We start from the raw sequence: 16,752 nt of genomic DNA, 5'->3' as shown, positions 1-16,752 counted from the left end.
ACATGCTCTGGAACCCGTGCACCACAACTAGAGAGCCCTCACAGTCTGGAGCCCACGTGTCACAACTAGAGAGAAGCCCGCATGCTGCAACGAAGAGCCCGTGCACCGCAACTAAGACCCGCCACAGCCAAAAATAAATAAATAAATAAATAAATATTTTTAAAAAAATAGTACCAAGCACACAGGGCTGTTGCAAAGATCAAATAAAATTAATGTAAAAAAACCAACATAATCAATTTTTTTTAATGTTCAAAAGATTTGAACAGACATATCACCAAAGAAGATATACAAATGGTAAATAACACAAGAAAATATGCTTTAATAATAATTAGCTATTAAAGAAATGCAAATGAAACCACAATGAGATGCCAATACAAACCTATTAGAATGGCTAAAATTAAGGGAGAAAAATAACAATACTGTGCTGATGAGGATGTGCAACAAATGGAAACCTAGTACATTGCTGGTGGGAATGAAAATGGTACAGCCCCTCTAAGAAAGTCTAGTGGCTTCTTGTATATAGCTCACTATATGCCCCAGTAATCTCACTTCTCTAGGTATTTACACTAGAGAAATGAAAACTTTTGCTTACACAAATACCTGTACACGAACGTTTACAGCAGCTTTACTTGTTATAGTCAAACACTGGAAGCAACTCTAATGTCCTTCAACTGGTGAATGGATATAATAAACTGTGGTATATCTATACACTGGAATACTATTCAGCAATAAAAAGGGAGGAATTATTGATACATGCAACACATGAACCTCAGAGAAATTTTGCTGAGTGAAAAAAGCCAGTGTCAAAAGGTTACATACTATATGGTATCATTTATATGGCACTCTCAAAAAGGCAAAAGTATAGAGATGGAGAAAAGATCAGTGGTTGCCAGGGTAGGGGAGGGTTTGACTACAAAGAGGTTTTGACTACAAAGAGGCAGAATAAGGGATTTTTCTGGATGATGCAACTGTTCTGTATTTTGATTGTGATAGTGGTTACATGAATTTATACATGTGTTAAAATTCATAAAGCTGTATGCCAAGAAGAAAGTTAATGAACAGTATGTTAATTTAAAAATTAAAGTAAAATAAAAAGTTATTGTATCTGGGTTTCAATGTTAAAATAAAAATAGACTCTTGGCAATCAGGTCTATTACCAAAACATCTTTTGCAGGCTAAATAACATTAAAAAATAATCAAATGATAATTTTCAGACCTAAACAACATGTTCCTTAAGTATTATAACTGTAATACAAATTATTACACTCGTTAAGTTGGAGTGCTTGCAGTGCCAATTTTTTTTCAATTTTTAAAAATATTTATTTATTTATTTATTTATATTTATTTTTGGCTGTGTTGGGTCTTCGTTGCTGTGCGTGGGCTTTCTCTAGTTGCGGTGAGCGGGGGCTACTCTTTGTTGCGGTGTGCGGGCTTCTCATTGTCGTGGCTTCTCTTGTTGTGGAGCATGGGCTCTAGGCGCACGGGCTTCAGTAGTTGTGGCACGTGGGCTCAGTAGTTGTGGCTTGCGGGCTCTAGAGCTCAGGCTCAGTAGTTGTGGCGCACGGCTTAGTTGCTCCGCAGCATGTGGGATCTTCCCGGCCCAGGGCTCGAACCTGTGTCCCTTGCATTGGCAGGCAGATTCTTAACCACTGAGCCACCAGGGAAGCCCTGCAGTGCCAATTTTTAAAAATGGGTTTTTCTTCATTCTGATTCTGTTGTTTATCAATCCACTTGCCTACCAATACCAGAGCAATAAATTAGACAGAGAGGGATGTGTCCCTCTGGTGAAACAAAGAGAAACTCTCATCATTATGAAGCCTAGGCTATGTCTATGAGTGCCGACAAAACCAATAAGATGACCAATTGGTTTGAACTGATTTCATTTATTCATCTTCCAAAGATTTACTAAGCACATACTAAACCTAGCCCTGTGAGACATGAAGGTAAAGCAATGCTGAATCTTACCCTCCAAAGAGTCGGTCCAGAGAAAAAATAGATTAGTTCTTTAAGAATTTTTTGAATAGTTTAACTTTAAAAAACATGGCCCATTGGATTAACTAAGAATCAAGAACTGTCGTCCATTGGATTAACTAAGAGCCAAGGTTATCACCTACTTTTGCAACTGGAGATGATAAACGTGATGTTGGGTCTCTCCAGCCTAACTGGTTTCCTTGTTCCACGGTAAAGTATTAAACGAAGTTGGGAAAAGTACGTGGAAAATCTTTAGGGTGGATTTTGATATCTAGGCAGATAAATCATCAAGGTGATATGTGGCTAAGGCCATGGTCTCTGGAATCAGATAAGCCAGGTTCAAATCCTGCCTCCACTCCTTCTTAGATGTAATTTTGGGGGCAAGATACTTAGCCTCTCTTTGTCTCAGGCCCCTCATCTGTAAATTGGACATTATTGCAATACTTTTCTCACAAGGCTGGGGGCACTAAATATCAAAGTCCTGAGACTGGTGCCTGGTACACAGTATGTGTTTAATATGTCTTATTTATCAGAGTTCACAGGGAAAAGTCCAGATTTAATGTCCCTGAGTCCAGTTAGCTTCTGTCTTCTATGCCTGCAGTTACACTCTAGGCAACCATTTTATTCTTACAAATGCATGCTACTGGCCATAAGGTCAATATGGGAAAATAAGTAAAAGCGTAAATCCTATAGGTAATGGGTAAACAATGGGTGACTACCAAGTACAAAGAGCACATACTATGCGTATTCTCTAAAGAGATCTTTCCAAAATGAACACTGCCAATGGAAATATTTTGTGTGTAGGTGGAGAAAAGATAACCCAAGCGGCCAGATTTTCCCCTTACGTTGGTTATGGTCCGATCCATTCTCCCCAGTGAAGACAAGGTTACCTCACCAGCAACACCCCCCTGGCCTTGTGATTCAGCAAGAAATCTACCGCAGACAAATGACCTGTCCCCACTGCAAAAGGCAGGGCTGTGCAGTTCATCTGAGGAAACACAATTTGTGTTTTCACTCATCTGATTGTTATTTAGCCTTCTTAAGATTCCTGGTTCTTGAACGGCCATAATTTTCTATCAGGTGCTTGTGTTTTGATTATTTATCTACTATTTGTCTTGCCTTTGAAGGTAGTGAGAACTGTATCCAGCATAATCTTGCATTTCTCTACTGTTAGATAATAGAGAATTTAGCAATCAACTGGAGGATATGCCTCAAGCTGAAATCCACTGCGTAACCTATGACTGATTGTAACAGTAAAATGGATTTCAACTAGAGAGTAAAAGCTGTATTTCTCCTGTATGCAATCATTAATAATGGTAGGACATGTTGATAATGCATAACAAAAAATCTTCCTAGAAGTTCAATCCATATACGGTTCTTTCCTCTGTAATTTTTGGACTGTAAATTTTACTGAAGCAAACAAATCAAGAAAGAGAAGGAAGGAAGGAAGGAAGGAAGGAAGGAAGGAAGGAAGGAAGGAAGGAAGGAAGGAAGGAAGGAAGGAAGGAAGAGAGAGAGAGGGAGAGGGAGGTAGGAGGGGAGGGGAGGGGAGGGAAGGAGGAAGGAGGGAGTGAGAAAAGACACACAGAGAGAAAGAAAGCTATAAATATCTTTTGCTTCAAAGAAAAGCCAACTTGGTGCTCCCAGGATGTCTAGAGACAGTCTGATGTGCTTCAGACAATGGATGTTTTGTTTGTAACTAAAACACATGTCATATTTCCCACATCTACATACTGATCTTGCTTCCAAAGAATTTACTATCCTTTGTTTCTCATAAATAATTTATTGCAAAAATTGAGAACTGTTTAATCTGATTTCCTTGATAGCTAAATCGGTGATAAACTAAATTTGAATTATCCTTGCTATTGTCTGCAGTCTAGAGCTATGTCCTAGTATGCCAAATTTGGGCTTATAAACTCCCCTTTAACTTTATTCGTGAATAAGGATGCAAATCAAAATACCATTCAAGATAATTCAATAAAACCACTTCCATGTTTTTTCATTTCTGTCATCACAGATTTTAAGGAACTCTACAAGTAACCATGTCAACAATTTGCTGTAAACAGGACTAGAAGAGATGTCATTAGAAAGCATAATATAATTCATCAGGAGTTTACAATAACTTGCTACACTGACTGTAAGTTTAAGTGTACTATCTCTCTAAGTACTTTAATATAAAAATATGGTTTAAAATATCAGAAAGTTATATGGAAAAAATTTTCAAATGGTTATAAAAGTACACTGGAGAATCTATTTCCTGCTGTCTGGACAAATGATTATTGCTTTACTTATTCAACAATTAATCTAGATATTACCTTCAAAGATCCTTGCTTATTTCTTTTATTTTTGCCATTTCTTTCCTTGATTCCCTTCCTTTTTTTCTTTTTGTTCCTAAAATTGTTATGCTGTAAAAATTTGTTATTTTTCTACTCTTTCTAGGATGTCTGTGGACAATGAATATGGTATACACAGGTAACACATCAGACATACACATGTACACACGCACAATATACACAGACACATAAACTCCCACATACACATAAACACAGATCCCCTCACACACACACATGCACAACTGCTAAACACCCTTCCACTGCACATGATGCATGACCTCAGTTTCTATGACCTCATTGCCTGGGATAGATCCAGGTTTTGTGGAACGTCAAGTTTACACTCTTTGGGAGCCCCCTTTAGAGCCATAGTCAGAAAGCTTAACGGATTACAGTTAAAATTTCTTACTTTTTCAGATTTTACAAAATCGTATGACAATGGAACACACTGCTAGAGTCCTCCCAGTGCCTTGGAAGGAGTCTGTGCAAGCAGGTGTCTTAAAGTTTATGCTTCATTTAGCATTACATCCACCTCTGCCATCCCCACCTGGAACCATCCCCACAAATTGTCCTAAATAACTGACACAGCCCCCAGTCTGTTCACTTTGATAAACCCTGCCTGGTGGGGCTGTCAGGAAATCCCCACAGAAGCAAGCAGTAGGAAATCCATATTTCTGGCAGTGGGACCTCTCCCCTAAACCCAGGCACTTGAAGAACAAGTGAGAGCCAGGTTTCAGAAGAGGCCTCACTGCCCAACATGCAGATGAACTATATTTCAAAAGCAATAAAATGCAAACCCATACTCTCCATTGGATTTTAAATTTGGAAGGCCCCAACCATAAAGGACATCACTGGCAAGAAAACAATGATGAACCGTGTAGCAAAAGATGTTCTGCCTTTCCAGAATGTTTGAGGCCAAAGTGATCCACAGGCTATGATCCAGGACCAAGTCCAGGCCCATAACCTTGACAGTTGGCTTCACTGTCCACACACAGACTTAGCACAGCTGCACATAAAGACCCTGGACGCTTCCCCTTGGATTAGATCAGTTAAAGCACCCAGAGCCTCTTCCACTGCTTGATTCCACCTTTAGCTTAAACATTATGGAATTGCCAGCAACGGAGCTCTCCCCCATCTCATTTAGCAGAATCACTTTTATTTTCATTTCAGTTGGACTGCGTAAACCCACACCACTGTCACTTGTCACATCTGTGATTTCTACTCATATTGTTCACAGCATTCATGTTAACCTTCTTTTCAAACAGCTTCTCCATAAGCTCCAAATTATTGCTTTTAGCAGCATTCTGGAAGCTTCTCTCATTTGGCAGCACTGAAAGCAAGCAAGCAAGCATGACAGGGAATTTAAGAGGGCTGAAGAGAAAGCAAACCTCGTGTGGCAAACCTTGGAACTAAAAACTTGAAACAACAACAGTCTTGAGCCTTTCGCATTCTGCTATTCTGGACATGGGAACTTTGCTTCAATATTTCATAAAGCTGTATTATCAAGATTCCACTTTCTCCTCATGCTGCAAGTGTTTTCACAGCCTTAAAAATCTTCCTGGTCCCAAGCAAAACATTATTCCAAAGGACCACCCTGAAGTCAGCAATGCAGTATCTAGCTCTAGGAGGTCAGAGGGTGGCCATTGACTTCTCAGGGGGTGTTGTTTATGAGACGTTTGTACAAGATTACACAGGGAGGACCCCAAATGCTCCATGCAAGCTTACAGAGATAAAACTGTTGTCTGCAGAACCCTGTGCAGATGCCAGACCTGCAGAAACAGAACCTTAAAATGCAGCACATCATATAAATATACTCGAACGAAGGCTAAAAGGGATGAACCTGTTTTATTCTCATTTATATGAAAGGAGATAAAAGTGGATTCACACTTTTAACTATAAACATTAACATTACGATACACTATGAATATTATATGTCACACACAAACACATATTCAGATGGCAGGTTTTATTAAATAGCCTAGAGAAGATTCCAGGATTTACTGAGTTGTTTGTTTGTCGTTGGTTTGTTGTTGTTATTTTGTAACGTAAAGGAGCTGGAAAGCTCTCACAAGACAATCACAACATTGTGGAATAAAGTCAGAACTGGGATGATCTGAAATCAGCAACAGACCATCTCCAAAAAGAAAGGACCTAAGAGAGGTTGTATAGATGTTTTTTTTTTAATTAATTAATTAATTAATTTAATTTTTGGCTGCGTTGGGTTTTCATTGCTGCGTGCAGGCTTTTCTCTAGTTGTGGCAAACGGGGGCTACGCTTCGTTGCGGTGTGCAGGCTTCTCATTGCGGTGGCTTCTCTTGTTGCAGAGCACGGGCTCTAGGCATGCAGGCTTCAGTAGTTGTGGCACGCGGGCTCAGTACTTGTGGTTCGCTGGCTCTAGAGCATAGGCTCAGTAGCTGTAGTGCACGGGCTTAGTTGCTCCGCAGCATGTGGGATCTTCCTGGACCAGGGCTCGAACCCGTGTCCCCTGCATTGGCAGGCGTATTCTTAACCACTGTGCCACCAGGGAAGTCCCTATAGATGTGTTGTTGAGTAGTTTCCCTAGCATCTGCCAAGGACTTTTCAGCATGCTTCCAAGTCCAGTCAAAGACCAGGGAGTATCTTCCTGGGAGACATACACATTCATTCTATCGCTTGGCTCTTCCTATTGGGTTGGCCAAAAAGTTCATTTGGATTTTTCTGTGCCATCGTATGGAAAAATCCGAACAAACTTTTTGGCCAATCCAATACTGCTACTCTTGCTACCACTCTAAGTAACTTCAACATCCAGGTAGATGATTAATCCATCACCTTGGTCTCTCAGTTCCCTAACCCCCTCACCTCCAATAATCTTTTCCTCCACCTGACCTCAGCCACCTAATTTCAGAGTCATACTCTTGACATGACTATCATCACTATATCATAATGAGACAGGAAGGGGGCAGGGCACAATCTCTAAAAGAATGACATAGCCTGAGGACACGACATAAACTGATTAGAACCAAATAGGTCCAAGATGGCAGATGAGTTGACTTCCACTAGACCTTGAGCCTCAGTATACGCTCAGCTCATTGTAACACATCAGCACCGCTAAATGACACACCCACAGGTGCCATGACAGTTCCAAGGCCGACCATAAAGGTCACAAAGTGGGTGGTGGCCCAATTCCTGGAGATCCCCACCCCTTCCCCAAAATAGCTGGAATACTCCTCCCACTCATTAGCCTATGAAATTACCCATCCCTATAAAAACGGACAAGCCCATACCCTGGTGCCTCTTGCCTTCCAAGATGCCCCACACTCTGTCTATGGAGTGTGCATCTCCCTGAATAAACCTTCTTCCACTTTACTATGGCTCGCTCTTGAATTCTTTCTTGCGCAAAGCCAAGAACCCACACCTGGCAGCCGCCCCAGGGACTCGGACGTGACCTGGGATGTGAACATCCTCCCGCGCCCTACTCTCTTTCCTGCAACAATAACGACACTACCTCTGACATCTTCAAGAATCCCATTCTCTGACCACGGCCTCATCCATTCAGCTCACCTGCTCTAGTTTTCCCAGTCCAGAAATTTTGCGACCTCGTCAAGTCCTCCATTCCACTCTTCTCACCATCTTTTTATATTATCCATCCCTTAGGCCCTTACTTCCCTCCTCACCCAGTTTAGATCCTATGGTCCATCTTTGAACCACTTCCGTGCAAACACATTTACCTCCCTCACCACTCGCTTCCTTCATCCGACTAGTTGGCAGAATCCAAATTCTGAGATTAAACCCAACTGCTATCTGCTCCATTTCTATACCTGGACAGCTAAAAGTCAACCAATCTACCTACCTACATTTATACCCACACTCTCTGTTTTTATTACTGTTACAATCAGTGAAGCATCCCTGTGCCTACCCAAGGCCAACCTCTCCACTTGGGATCTAGATCCCATCCCTTCTCATCTTTTCAATTATTTCATCTATCTCCTGGAAATTATCCTCTTTCTCCTCTGCATCATTTAATGTCTCTCCAGTGGACTGTTCCCTTCAACATATACAGAGATGCTATAATACCTCTAGTGTAAAAAAAAAAAAAAAAATCCCTTAACTTCACATTCCTTTCCAACTGCCATTCCACTTCTTAATCTCCCATTACCCTCAAACTTCTTAGAAGTGTTCTATAATGATGTTCTATAATGATTTCTCCATGTACTCATCTCACCATCTCATCTCAACCTATGCTAATCAGACATCATGCCTATTGCTCCACCAAAACTGCTCTTATCAGGGTCACTCCATCTTGCTAAAATCCAGTCATCACTTCTCTGTCATGTGCACTGAACTCTTGGCAGATTTGACACAGAGGACCGCACTCTCCTTATAACACGTTTTCCTCCAGGCTTCTGTTAGACCACTTGTTGCTTTCCAGTCTCTTTCACTGGTTCTTCCTCCTCTGCTTGATCTCCAAATGTTGGAGCACCCTAGGGTTTTTATAAAACTAGCAACCAGATGGAGTAGACATTATTGCCCCCATCTTACAGATGAGGAAACTGAGGCTTAGAAAAGTTAAACCACTTGCTCATGCCTTAAAGATAATAAATGATAGAATTGTCCTAGGCAGCCTGAATTCAAAGCCCAAGCTTCCAGTCACTGCATGTGTCCAGGGTGTCAGTATAAGAGTTAACTGCTGAAGTAGAGGTCCGAACTGCCCACTGGCCACATGCTTTAGCTAACACATTCCGCTGGTTAGGCCAGACTCCTCTCAGCTCCTTCTCCTGGTTCGTACACAGTCTGGCCACAGCTCCTTGCCCCAGTGTATTAATCCAATGGGAGGGGGGTTCTATTTCCAGGTCCTTATCCCTCTTTGGTATGTCCCTGAAATAGCAAGTCAAGACCTTACTGTGCCCGGAAATATGACACATGGATTCTAGTCTGTCCCTGAAGTTGACTATCTTGCCCCTTTTCTACTATATCTATAAGGAAAATTAAGGGACTTCCTTGGTGGTCCAGTGGTTAAGAATCCGCCTTCCAATGCAGGGGATGCGGGTTCAATCCCTGGTTGGGGACCTAAGATCCCACATGCTGCGCCACAACTACCGAGCCCACGTACTCTGGAGTTTGCATGCCATAACTAGAGAGATGCCCACATGCCACAACTAGAGAGAAGCCTGTACGCCACAATTAAGACCCGACGCAGCCAAAAATAAATAAATAAATAAATATTTTTAAAAATTTAATTTTAAGGAAGTTTCTAAGACAATTAAAAAGCACCATAAAAAACTCCTGGTCCAAGCCAATTACATCAGAATATCTAGGGGCTTAAAATGTTCACTGACTGGCCCACAGCTTACTAATTGTGTAACCCTGTAACAATTCTGAATTTTAATATCCCAACCTGTAAAACAGAGATTATAAAACCTTCCTTCAGTGGTGTGAAGGAGCTAGCTTGTACAGGCTAATAAGAACTGACTGTGTGTAACTCCTCTCAACTCTGTGTTCAGTGACATCACATTGTAGCTTGAAATCAGTCACAGTGGAAGCATTACACAAAGGAAATTGGAAAACAATACAAATCAGAACTTTTTCTCCCAGAGAGTTGGTAGTTAGACCCTTACCAACACACCACTGTCTACCTTCCGGGTAATAAGTGACAGAGTCGAGAAAATGGCCCAGACAAAATCATAAACATATTAATTAACGAAATAATATTTAGAGGAGTACTTTACTATATATGCATTAAAAATGTAATGGATAAAATCAAGTAAAGGTTAAATGTTCAGTCAAGAACAACAGGTTACACAGAGCTGTATCATTCACTTAAACTTTTAGGGGTCCAACACTCCATGCCTTTAGTAGCAGAGCAAGTTTGAGGAAAAAGGGTCAGAACAGGAGGGGGCCATGCTGAGCTAGAAAAACAAGTCCAGACTTCCTCTTTCATTTCATTCAGGCGGTACCTCAAATGGTACCACCTCTGAAAAACCATGCCTGACCACCCAATCCTCTTTCCCCTGTCATTCTCTACCCCTATGCCCTACGCCATTCTTTCCTCATATCATTTTTTTTTTTTTTTAATTTAGGGAAGGCTCTTTTTTATTTTTTTATTTATTTATTTTTATATTTATTTTTGGCTGTGTTGGGTCTTCGTTTCTGTGCGAGGGCTTTCTCTAGTTGCGGCAAGTGGGGGCCACTCTTCATCGTGGTGCACCGGCCTCTCACTGTCGCGGCCTCTCTTGTTGCGGAGCACAGGCTCCAGACGCGCAGGCTCAGTAGTTGTGGCTCACGGGCCTAGTTGCTCCGCGGCATGTGGGATCTTCCCAGACCAGGGCTCGAACCCGTGTCCCCTGCATTAGCAGGCAGATTCTCAACCACTGCGCCACCAGGGAAGCCCTCTTCATATCATTTGATATTATTTGACATTATAATACATATATACGTGTTCACTGTCTGCTTCCTTCACCTGAATACACATCCATGGGGAAGCTGAAGTAATCCCAGTGCCTAGTGCTAGTAGGTGTTCAATAAATATTTGTTCAATGGTTGGATGGAAGGGTTGGGTAACCACAATCACTTCCAGAAGAATACTGCCAGGAGGGAATGTAGGCTCAGTACTATGAGAACTTCCAATTTTTGGAAAAAAAAAAAAAATCTGGACCATGGATCAAAGAGGAAATCTCAAGAGAAATTAGAAAATATTTTGAACTGAATGAAAATAAAAATAAAATATATCAAAATGTGTGGGATGCAGCTAAAGCTTATAGGATTAAATTATCAGAAAAGAAGAAAGGCTTCAAGTCAATAATCTAAGCTCCTACCTTGAGAAAGTAAAAAATGAAGAGCAAAATAAACCTAAATCAAGCAGACAGAAGAAAAACAAAGGTAAAAGCAGTAATCAGTGAAACTGAAAACAGAAAAACAATAGAGAAAAGTCAATAAAAACAAAAGCTGGTTCTTTGAAGACATCAATAAAATCAATAAACCTCTAGCAAGACTAAGAAAAAAGAGGGAAGACACAAATTACCAAAGTAAGGCATGAAAGAAGATGTCAATAAAATCAATAAACCTCTAGCAAGACCAAGAAAAAAGAGGGAAGACACAAATTACCAATGTAGGGAATGAAAGACAGCAGAGCACTACAGTCTCCATGGACATTAAAAGATGAAAAAGAGAATACTATGAACAACTCCATGCATATAAATTCAACAACTTAGATGAAATGAAACAATTCCTCAAAAACCACAAACTACCAAAATTCGCTCAAGATTATATAGATAACAGGAATAATCCTATAACTATTAAAGAAATGGGCTTTGTAGTTTTAAAAATTCCAAAAAAGAAATCCCCATACCCAGATAGTTTCACTGGTGAATTCTACCAAATATTTAAAGGATAACATCAAGTCTATGCCATCTCTTCCACAAAACAGAAGAGGAGGAAACACTTCCCAACACATCTTATGAGATCAGCATTTGCTTGATTCTAAAACCAAAGACACAAGAATAGAAAACTATAAACAAATATCCCTCAACAACATAGATTCAAAGCTCCTCAAACATTAAAATCAAATCCAGCCATATATAAAAAGTATAATACACCACAACCATGTGGGGTTTATCCTGACAATGCAAAACTGGTTCCATATCTGAAAATCAATCAGTGTAATCTACTATATTAGTAGTCTAAAAAAGAAAAACTACATGATCATTTAAATTGATGCAGAAAAAGCATTTTAAAAAATTCAACACTGGGCTTCCCTGGTGGTGCAGTGGTTAAGAACCTGCCTGCCAACGCAAGGGACAAGGGTTCGAGCCCTGGTCCGGGAAGATCCCACATGCTGCGGAGCAGCTAAGCCCGTACACCACAACTACTGAGCCTGCGGTCTAGAGCCCGCGTGCCACAATGACTGAAGCCCGCGTGCCTAGAGCCCGTGCTCCGCAACAAGAGAAGCCACCACAATGAGAAGCCCGCTCACCACAATGCTGCAACTGGAGAAAAGCCCACACGCAGCTACCAAGACCCAGCACAGCCAAAAATAAATAAATAAATAAATTTATTTATTTTAAAAAAAAAAAAAAAGAAAGAAACTGGTGCTCTGCCCACAAGGCTGGTCTTCAGGAAATGAGGCCATCCCACCTATCCAACTTGGAGGGTGTGCTCGTTAAGAGACTCGACGTCATTCTCAACCTTGAAGACCCTTAAACAGCGTTCCTGAGTTTATGCTATAAATGTATCCCCAAGGCATAGATGATCCCCTCCATGCTTTAAAAACTTAAAGTACAGAAAGATTAAGTGACTTATTTAAAGTCACACAATAAATCAGTGAATGCGTCAGGCTATAGGAGATAACAGCACATAAAACTCTTTCCTTATTTGTAAAAGGGCTTAATCATTTCTTGAAAAATCCTTTTCCTTAATTTGAAAGGGTAACACTTTCCTTCCACCCACAGTGCAGGGTTAACCTGAAATAAAACGTCCTGAGAAATGTGAGCCAAAACTTGGGTGGGGGTGGATCCCAAAGCTGAAAACTAGCCCGCAGAGGGCACAGGGATGCAGATGGGCTCGGGTCCCTTCCCGCCGCGGCCCGAGCGCTGCACCCGCACCTGCTCAACCAGCTCCCCGCGCCCGCGCGGCGCCGCCAGCGCCGGCGTTTCCAGGCCTTGTTCCCAGACTCACGGAACTCGTGCTCGGCCGCTGCCTCCTCGCGCCGCGGCCGCTCTTGCTTCGGGATCCGCGCCAGGCCTCTCCAGGGCCGGGCCGCCGCGCCCCTCAGGTCCTCCCGCAACCCCTTGGCGGCCGCAGCTGCGCCGAGCAGCAGTCCCCTCGCCGCTGCCCTGCGCCCCGGGGCGCGCCGACCCGGCTCCCTGTCCGACCCCGAGGCCCCAAGGCCCCCGAGGCCGCTCACCCCCGGGGCCGCTCTCGGCTGCGGGCGCTTCTACGGGCGGCTCGCCCCAGGTCTCCAGCCCTGGCCGGTGGGAGGCGCCTTCAGGTGTGGCGTGATGTGGTTGGGTTCACGCGAGGCAAAACGTTCTGAGAAAACTCCCGGCGCATACTTGGGCCGTTTTTCGTACAGTTGGGAGAAGTGTCGAGGTTGGCTTGATAACCAACACTATCGGAACTCAAGGATTGTATCATTTTTAAATGGGCTTCCAGAATTTTCTCTAGAATAAAGTAAGACTCAATAGCCTCTCTGAAGATGGAAAACCTTGGTACCCCATTTTAATGCAGCGGTAACCTACTGGACTCCCCATCTTGGGTTTTATTTCTTTCTTAGTGGTTTATAAAATAAAGAATTGATGAAATATAGTAAACTATTCTGGGCAATCGTATGCCTAGCTAAAATTCTAATAATATGGAAGAAAAGTAGAATATTGAAGGACAACCAGGATATCTCCATTGAATCCCTAGTACATAATCACAGTGTTTGACGGATTACAAACAGAAACCATGGCACATCTCATGCCTGTGGATGGGTTCAGAGGTTAAATTAGAAGTTGAGCATATTCTAGGAGTGAAAAAAAAATTGAGCCCTCATAAAACAGAATGAGGTCTGACCCCAGAACTGACCCACCTTTTTGGTACACACACACAGATATGAGTGATGTTAGGAAACAATTGTCTATAAAAATGCACAAAATGGTTTAGAGGAGGGAAGGAAACTGATGAAAGCTGAGAAATAGGTTGGAAGGCCAGAGATTAGGCAACTGTTGAGGATTTGACAAAAGGAATAGAAAGAAGTGGATGTTTTCAACAGGCCCTACAAGGGTAGACAGAATTCAGTAACAGATACGGGTTCGGCTGAGGTTGTGTGTATGTGTGTATAGTATGTATATACACACATATATATATGGTGTATGCACATCTATGCATATGTATACGTAGGTATATATGAATTTGAAATCATAACAAACATAAGAGACTGCGATTACAAGGAAAGGGTGAAAACTATTTGCCTCTGAATTATCTTCTGTCTCCCTGAGCCTTTTGTAGACAGCAATAATTAGAAAATAAATTACCTCACACTTGTAAGGGGAGCAGTACAATATACAATTTAATAAGTGGAATCATGTTTTCAATACTCACCATAATATCATTTGAGTTCTTGAACAACTGTTAATCCAATTATGTATTACAAAGCAAAAGTGATTATCCCTTAATGATTCAACAAAAGAACAGCTTTTGCTTCAGGGGTATAAACACCACCTCTCTGTGATGTTCACTAGAGCCTTACCAGCACCAGGTATGCTCAAATATATTACTGCTTTTCAAAATGGGACATTACTGGGACTTCCCTGGTGGTCCAGTGGTTAAGACTCCACCCTTCCACTGCAGGGGGCACAGGTTCAATCCCTGGTTGGGGAACTAAGATGCCACGTACCACAAGGCATGGCCAAAAAAAAAAGGGGGACATTACTTATGAAAGAAAAAAAAAAAAGCAGACAGCAGGCACCAGGTGTGATTTTCATAATGGAATATTTCCTCAAAAAGCCTTTTTTTTTAGCCCTAGGTTAATAGTCATATTTTGAGCCTTTTTCCAAATATTTCCAAGCTACCCCAAAAGAACATAGTAATAAAACATTTATAAAGCAAGCAATTATCCATTAAAGGGAAAGAAGTACAATTCTCTCTTTCCGGAATGCCCATCCTTAGGGCCCAGTTTGAGTGTAGCCATCTATGTCGGCCACCCTGTCTTCACAGAGAAAATTAGTATGACAGTAATAGACACCAGTCTTTGGGCTAACATTATTTATTCATTTATGGGTCAACAAATGATAGTTAACACCTACTGAGTGCCAGGCTTTACACTTCACACTTATAATTCAGAGATCAGTGGAAGACAGTCCAGCATCTCTAGCAGCCTACAACCTAGAAGGGAGAGACTGCAGCAAAGCCACAGCAAAGCCACAACAAAGAATGTTTCAGTGTCTTCATAGAGAAACAGGAGCACAAAGGAGTGACTAATCAGTTTTCCTAGGGGACAGAGACCCTTTCTTGAAGGTGGTCCTTGGGATGAGTTGAAAGATGAACAGTTGTGTATGGTAACTGTATGGAGAGGGCAAAGGGGCATTCAGGAAGCACATTCTGGGCAAAGGGAGCAACTGAGCACACCAGAAGGGAGAAATAGCTTGGTTAATTCAGGAAACTGCAAGCTATGCAGTGTGACTTGACCGGGCTTGAATGCCAAGCCAGTATTTGGTGTGCACCATGAACAGTGATTTTCGGGAACTCGCTTGTGCTGGCACCCAAGAGCCAATTGTTAAATTTTCAGGAACTTTGTGAACTGGTTGACATCGTGTCAATAGCTTGAAATCTGTCATGGTATTTGCACCATAGAAATCATCATATGCTGAAAATCAGTCCCCTTCTCAGCTCCCACTGATCCTGGGCAGAGTTGAGAGCTTTGAAATCTTTTTTTGTTTTGCTTCTAATACGAGTGACGTTATGAAAACATTATGGCTAATGTGCAAAAAATGCACAAAATGGTTTAGAGCAGGAGAAGCTGAGAAATCAGTTGGAAAGTCAGAGTTTAGGCACTATTTATTAAATAGTAAATACTTTTTGTACTGAGTTGTGTAAAATGTCCATACCCAGGCCAATACTACTCTATTAGTGTATGGTATTAATTACTACAGCTTTATAATGAATCTTGCTATGTAATAGGACCTGTCCTTCTATCTTATTATTCTTGGGCCTTTGCTCTTCCATATAAAATTTACGATCTACTTAACAACTTCCGAGAAAAACCATGAGAAGTTCTGTTTTGAATTTTATTGAACTTATAGAATAGTTAGGGGAGAACAGTTATCTTTAAGATAGTTATTCTTCCTATTCATAAATAGGATTATTCTTTTTATTTACTCAGACTGCTTGTCTTTCAATAATATTTTGTAGTTCCTAAGTACTTGCACCTATTTTGATAGGTACCCGCCCCCCCCCAACCCACTGCCCCTTTAGGTCCCTTATAGATTGTTGTCATGAGATTATTTTTATATTTTCTAATTGGTTATTACTGTTGTACAGGAATGCTACTGATTTTGTACATTGATCTTGTAGCCATAACCTTGTTGAACTTTTTTATTAAATGTAGATTTTTTTTTTTTTTTTTGGCTGTGCTGCACAGCATGGGGATCTTCCCTGACCAGGGGTTGAACCCGTGCCCCCTGCAGTGGGAGCACGGATTCTTTAACCACTGAACCACCAGGGAAGTCCTAAATGTAGATTTTTAAAAATGTAGACAAACACATCATCTGATAATAAAGTTATATAGTTTTTTTTTGATAGGTGAGGCACAATTTACTAACAGAACCCGATTTTGTTTGGGTGTAGCAACGTACCCAGCTAAAAAGTACATTTCCAGGTTCCCTTTAATATGGGGAAGCCACATGACACTGTTTAGTCAATGAGATGGAAGTGGAAATTGGTAATGTGGGGCTTCCAAGAAAGCTCCTTAAAGTGGGACAGAGTTGCCCTTTTGTCC

At 41.4% G+C, this 16,752-nt stretch overlaps 1 protein-coding gene across 1 annotated transcript in view; it reads right to left on the bottom strand.

Annotated features, from left to right (window-relative positions):
• The window catches only part of ANKDD1B (ankyrin repeat and death domain containing 1B), a 55,770-nt gene extending 42,245 nt beyond the window's left edge, over nt 1-13,525 (bottom strand). Inside the window, 4 exon segments of the mRNA XM_068534833.1 lie at nt 2,862-2,950; nt 5,519-5,631; nt 12,951-13,209; nt 13,514-13,525. Of these exon segments, the coding sequence (XP_068390934.1) occupies nt 2,862-2,950; nt 5,519-5,631; nt 12,951-13,209; nt 13,514-13,525 (473 nt within the window).
• Between the last annotated feature and the right edge of the window lie 3,227 nt (nt 13,526-16,752).

Source organism: Eschrichtius robustus, chromosome 2, assembly GCF_028021215.1.
Source record: "Eschrichtius robustus isolate mEscRob2 chromosome 2, mEscRob2.pri, whole genome shotgun sequence".
Lineage (NCBI taxonomy): Eukaryota > Metazoa > Chordata > Mammalia > Artiodactyla > Eschrichtiidae > Eschrichtius > Eschrichtius robustus.
Note: the sequence above shows the minus strand (reverse complement) of the source record. Positions and strands in the feature narration are given on the sequence as shown.